Source organism: Galeopterus variegatus, unplaced genomic scaffold (assembly GCF_000696425.1).
Source record: "Galeopterus variegatus unplaced genomic scaffold, G_variegatus-3.0.2 Scaffold4766, whole genome shotgun sequence".
NCBI lineage: Eukaryota > Metazoa > Chordata > Mammalia > Dermoptera > Cynocephalidae > Galeopterus > Galeopterus variegatus.
The window spans coordinates 142,035-148,783 of NW_007730877.1; the positions used below are offsets into that span (position 1 = coordinate 142,035).

The 6,749-nt window shown below is 35.8% G+C and overlaps 1 protein-coding gene across 1 annotated transcript in view; it reads left to right on the top strand.

Moving 5' to 3' along the window:
- Positions 1-6,749, top strand: part of LOC103603729 (cAMP and cAMP-inhibited cGMP 3',5'-cyclic phosphodiesterase 10A-like) — a 93,301-nt gene that overhangs the window by 67,763 nt on the left and 18,789 nt on the right. The window contains exons 3-4 of the mRNA XM_008588306.1: positions 2,688-2,808; positions 4,353-4,402. Coding sequence (XP_008586528.1) covers positions 2,703-2,808; positions 4,353-4,402 — 156 coding nt within the window. The 5' untranslated portion in view covers positions 2,688-2,702. The remainder of the gene's footprint in view (positions 1-2,687; positions 2,809-4,352; positions 4,403-6,749) is intronic.

A 6,749-nucleotide genomic window follows, 5' to 3' on the forward strand; every position in this document is an offset into this window, starting at 1 on the left:
TGGGATCCGAACCCTCGGCGGGAGCGCCGCCGCACTCTCAAGCGGCGCACTGTAGCAGTGCACCACCGGGCCGACCCCTATGGCTAACTATTAACAAGATAAAGTTTTAGCAATAAAAAGCCACACAGCAGGGCTGGAGATCAGCAGTTTTTTATGGTTGAGTATGCAACAAAGCCAGTAGGGTCCACGGGGCTAAGGGAAATCAGACCTCAGATACATTAGGTATACCCCAGACATGCAGCAGCTGTGAGGGCAGAACACCTTGGAGAACCTGGTCTTATAGCTGAAGCTCTCTGTGTTTGGGAAGAGATACAGGCATAGCAACAGTAGGTAAGACCCTAAGAGTTACAGTTGGTAATTTTTGAAGTTTGTGATGAAGTATAAGAGTTGCTTGCTAGGTTACTATTTTGTGGCTTTTTGGTCATATTCATTAATTTATTTCTATTGTTCTTTCTACTTGGAAAGCTCTTCCCCCCAGATTTCTACAAGTCTCACTTCCTCACTCCTTTTCTTTGTGAGGATCCTTAAGTGTGGGAATTCTGCCAGTTGCTGAGTTTGTCTATTCCAGATGTGCATTTTGATATCGTAGTTAGTTCAGGGTTTGTTTGAGAACCCACTGGGGCTCAGTTCTGAGGGACCTGAGCTAAAACTCCATTGATTACCTGATCTTCGTAAGCCCCTCTGACTGGTATACCACAGTGGTGTTTGGGAATCTTAAGATTTAGTGTCAGTGTAAAGCTGATGTCCAGTGGTCCCTCAAGTCTGGTAATTTCCTCTTCTTCCATACACAAAAACCCAGGCAAATGTCTGCAAGCCTCTTTGGGGAAGGTACGAAGATCTGCACTATAAATTTTTTGACTATGTATCAAGATTCTTCTTCAAGATTACCTGGTCTCCCCTTTATTCAAGGGGTTCTGATACTATGAATTGGCTCAACTCTGGGAATTCATTGAGGCATTATGACTTTTTGTTGTGATGAAATCAAATTTTGGTTCACTTGAGCCAGTACATTTCAGTACAAAGGGGGGGTAAAAAAAAAAAAAAACAAAAAACTTAGGCTGCCCTGTTCATTTCCAGGGACACCATGATAAAGTAGCTGATGCCAAAGATCTATGCTGGCCCAATCATTCTGATTGCAGCCTCAGTTCTGTCCATTATGCTAATAACACCCAACTTCTCTCTGGATACTAAGTCCAGCACTTGACCCTGCCACACCAAGATCACTTCTTGGTGAATTCAGGGAACCTGGGGGGATGGCTGCTGTTCACACATTCATTTCCAGCCCACATCAGAGAGCTCTTCACATGTGTCAGTCACTCCTCCTGTGAATGTATTTCTCATGGCCTTGGTGAGGGAGTGTCCATAGAACACAGAAAGGGGATGGGTAAATGGGCCTTCCATAATCTGTCAACTCCAGCATTCCAAGACTTTGAATGTATAACAGGGAAGTTCTAGCATTTCAAACTTTATTTAGTATAGACCACTTTTGGGAACAGATTTCAGTCAACCTAGCACTAGCACATCACACCCAGAAGCTCTGCTTAGTGTACCCATGTAAAAAATTGCTTTACTTACTGATTTCCTTCCAAGTAGAATGTAAGGCCCTTGAGGACAGAAATTTAATCTTGTTCAATGCTCTAGGGTCTCTGGTGTCTAGAAGAGTGCCTGCTATAGCACATTGTCAGGATGGTCATTGCCTATTTATTAAATAATTGACTGATTTGTTCATTCCACAGATATTTGTTGAGTACCGTGCCCAAGAATAACAGCAAGTAATAGACCTTTGGGAGTGAAAGATATCCACATGGTCAAGAAAACAGAAAGATATCCACATGGCCAGGGTTGAGATAGTGAGAATAGAGGGAATTGGGTGCAAGAAATGAAATATTCAAGATGGATAGTAACCACATTTTGTAGAGTGTGGGAGGCCTTCATGTAAGGAGTTTGTCTATTATTCCAAGTGCAGTAGGAAGCCCCATGAGTATTTTAAGCCAGGGAGTGACAAAATATTATTTTATTTTTAAAGTTTACAGTGCCTGTTGTTTAGCAAGCTTGGTAGCAGGGAGATTAGTTAGAAGATTGTTTTTCATTACTTTAGAGAAGAGACAGTGTAGCTTGTACTAGGGCTGAGTGGGGTCAGGTAGCTTTCTGTCTACCTGCTGTTGGCACTGGTGTTGTGATGAAGCCTACTGCCGTGGACTTGTGGTGGGGGCTGCTGCAGCAGTGGCATTTCTGTGCAAGCCTGTCCTTCCTGTATGGTGGCAGGATTGAGAGCAGATTAGTTAACGTTCATTGCTAGGGAGCTTGTTTCACCCAGTGCAGTGCCCATGGTAGATTTTTCCAGCATCTTACAGTATTTCACTTGGCAAACTTTTGTACTGTTTTTGCTAATCAAGTTACCTGATATATTATACATAAAACTTCATAAAGTTATAATTTGTAACATTGTTATTTTAATATAAATATGCAGCATAGATGCAGTCAATGGATAATTCTCAAGAAGTCATAGCAATTTTAATTTTCAATCTATTTTATATAATTACAATATTTAAATCATGCTCTATAAAAGAATAATAAACAGCTAGTATATGAAGTCATATGTATTAATAGTATATTTTACAAACTAAGTAATTTTTATTTTATTTTATTTTACTATTCCCTTTATTTTTGTTATTTTCTATTCAAAGTACCAAGATACGAATATGCAGGGAGTTGTATATGAACTAAACAGCTATATAGAACAGCGGCTGGATACAGGAGGAGACAACCATCTACTCCTCTATGAATTGAGTAGCATCATTAAAATAGGTAAGAAACATTTTGTATTCCTCCTAGAAAACTTAAAAGATTATTTTATTCCATTGCAAAAAGTAACCTAACATGATTTGTTTACAAAGAGACAGATGAAAGTCATTTATTTACTTCTACTGCTAGACTAAGTCTGAAGTGAAAATATTTTATTATGAAACTAGCATCATTAAAATAGGTAAGAAACATTTTGTATTCCTCCTAGAAAACTTAAACAAAAGATTATTTTATTCCATTGCAAAAAGTAACCTAACATGATTTGTTTACAAAGAGACAGATGGAAGTCATTTATTTACTTCTACTGCTAGACTAAGTCTGAAGTGAAAATATTTTATTATGAAACTACCAGAATAAGTCAAACCTAAAAAGTCCTAAATTATCTAATCTCTATTAAGTGTCTGCCTGATGTATAAATGGAATATACTATGCCTTCTAGTTAATACCTAGTTTTCTTTGGAAAGTATATTTATACTGAATTAAAATCACATCTTTATAAAGGAAATCATTAATTTTTAAGGAGGAATAAGCATTTTAAATTTGTTTGGGTAAATGAAAAATTTTATACTATGTAAGAAATGGTTTATATTGTGAATAGAATGAGGAAAGTTACATCAGAAAGGTCATTTTTTAGAAGAATGCACCTTTTTTGGGATGTGAAATTTTTAGAAGGATGCACACTATGGCAAAGGTATCTCTTTTTATTTGAAAATAAAAATACACATGATGTAATGATAGTGATAACATTTTTATTATGTATTTTACTGTGTGCTAGGCACTTTTCCACACATATTACATGCATTAACTCATTTATTTTCCTTAAAACCTTATGAGGTGATTTCTGTTATTATCACCATTTTACTGATGGGGAGTCTGTGGAATAGAGAGGCTAAATATCTTACCCAAAGACACACAGGTAAAAAGGAGTTTAGCAGGGGTTTAAATTTAGGCAGTCCCTCTAACACTATGCCATTGATTGCTATGGTAATTGCCGTCATATGACCCTGAAGCAATTTTAGATAAGTTGAAAAATGTTCACTTCAGTAATGACATGTGAATGAATACATCATCCTTTTTGGTCAATGATCATTTTGGTTATTTGATGTCATGAATATTACTTTTGTTATTTCTTAATACTTTAAAAATTAAACAATTCTCAAATTTAAAAAATATTCTATAGTAATTCTGACTTCACTGCTATATGCATTTGAGGATGACTTAAATTTTATAGTCACTGAGAAAAATACATGAAAATATTTTAATTCGGTTGCTGAGTAAAGCCATAAATTATTTTGTTCTATTTACTGCATGACCATTGATTATTTTAACAAATCCATTCCGTAGACATATCTGAGTCTCACCATAGAGAATTTATGCATGTTATATTCTTCCATTGAGATTAGTTTTTTCATTTTTTTTTTTTCCTTTGGCAGCCACAAAAGCCGATGGATTTGCACTGTATTTTCTTGGAGAGACCATAGAGAATTTATGCATGTTATATTCTTCCATTGAGATTAGTTTTTGCATTTTTTTTTTTCCTTTGGCAGCCACAAAAGCCGATGGATTTGCACTGTATTTTCTTGGAGAGTGCAATAATGTAAGTATCTAAATTTAGATTTCAGTACTCTAGATAAGAAAGTATCATACGCTTGTTTCAAAAAACCACATGTTACAAACAGCTCAACATATATCACAACTAAGTACTTTAAACTCATTTTGTATTTTGTTTCTATATGTGGTTATTACCAATCAAGAATTTTACTAATGGCACCATTTAGGCATAAAAAGTATTTCACTGGCATTTGATTTTTGTTAGATATTAAATACATATATAATATATTTTGGCATGATCTGAGCCAGCAATACTTATCATAGCTTAAATGTATAAAATTCACTTATAAATTTATTTGGAAAAAAACTTTTGCTGTGTATTTCTTATGTGTTCAGTGTTTGAGATTTGGGATGTGTTTTTGTAATGTGATACCTATATTCTTGAGTAAAGAAAATATTACTGTCTACATTATATAAAATGTTAATGGAATTGAGACAAAAATGTTCCAAGACTTTTAATGCTACTCTTGAATTACAGTAATGCAAAGCATGAAATTAGTTGCATAAAAAATGTTTATTGGCTGATTTAACTAACTTATGACTGATCCTTTTCATTTCCACAGCCATTGTTTTTCCCTTGTATTATAGTAACTTACTTATGTTTATTACCTCACAAGATTAAAATCTCCTTAGGGCAAGGACTTTTCTGATTTATTTTTGTATCCTACTAGTACCTCTCCTCGTGCTTTTCAAATATGTCGTCAGACAAGAAAGTTCGTCAAGTTGCATTATTCAGATATTACTACCACTTCTAAATACTTTAAACTATATTTCAGACATTGATACTATTCTAAAATGGCTAAGCTACTAAAATGACAAATGGGTATTACTTTTTCCTATTCATTTAAAAAATTTATTTCTAATATTTGGGATTTTTATTGAAAATTAAGAATTCTTTTTAGAAAATTATTATACAGTCTGCCATTATTTTTATAATTGGCTGATATCTATGTGAGCTCAGTGTAATTATGGCAGTCCATGTCCCATTACGCCTCCTGGGATGGCCTCCAAACAACCAGCAAGGCTGGCCGTGGCGGCCCTGTTTGTTTCCCGGAACTCTCTCCTTTGGATCGTGGTTCTTCAGATCAGTGTGGACATGAGACTCAAACCGGGACCTGTCAGATTCTCTGCTAAACCTGGATCTTGGACTCAGCATTTCTAGATGTTCACCTGAACAAGAGTGAGGCGAGAGCTCCAGCTGAGGCTGCCGCTGCAGGATGGCCCTCTTTGGCTACATGCGAAAGAGAGTAGGCAGAGCTAGTGTGTGGAGATGCAGAGGCACAGGCGCCAGGACACCATGCAGCTGAAGCGTGTGTGAGCCCCCACATGCTGATTTCCCAGATACGTCTTTCATACACCAAAACCCATGTTCTTAATCATTTGGCTGGTTTTTTGTTTGTTTGTTTTGCTTTGCCGTTTTCAGACTTCTTTGTACATTGACCTCAGTGAAGTAGCTTCTTCATATATGATTTAGAAAAAGATTTTTTATCTAAAATATCTAAACTGTAATTCTGTGTATATCAGTTCTCAGTCTTTCACTTTTACTTATCTTTCACTTTTGCAACTTAATTAAGCAACGGCATCACATCCTCTCAGGCTTTATTCTGGCTGCTTATTCTAAACTCCTAAGGCCAATTAATTCTCTTTGGATGGTTCTCTCCAGGGACATCGATTCCTTGCTGCTTCTTTCTTTTCCACTTCTCAGGGATGAGTTTGTCTCATTCAACATGATATCCCTAGGAACAGCAGGCCATATGGAAAAATCATAACTTTCTCTGACCTTCCTAAGTCAAATCCCATTGTATTTTGCCTTCTTAATATCATATACTTCTCCTTCATGGAACTTAGCTGAGTGTATAATTGTTTGTTAATCTGTGAATTATGTGATTATTCATTTATCTGGCTTTCTCACTAGACTATAAATTTTATGAAGGCCCTTCATGGAACTTAGCTGAGTGTATAATTGTTTGTTAATATGTGAATTATGTGATTATTCATTTATCTGGCTTTCTCACTAGACTATAAATTTTATGAAGGCAGAGACCTTCTCCGCCTTGCAGGATAATTTTGGGGGATAATTACTGTATTTTGTTCACTGTATTTTTCCTTTTATGCATTCCGTGTTGGTAACTAAGCCCTTATTATTTCCTTAACCCAGGGATTTCTGTAAGTATGAAGAGGACTTTGTCCCAAGTCTTAAGTTCACTCAAGTGTTTCTTTGGATGTATCTACATAATTGCTACTTTCTTTGCTTTTCATTTTTTCTTGCATCTCGGGTCTTCCATTTGGGATAATTTTTCTTTTTCTTTTTTTTTTTTTTTTTTTTCCTTTTT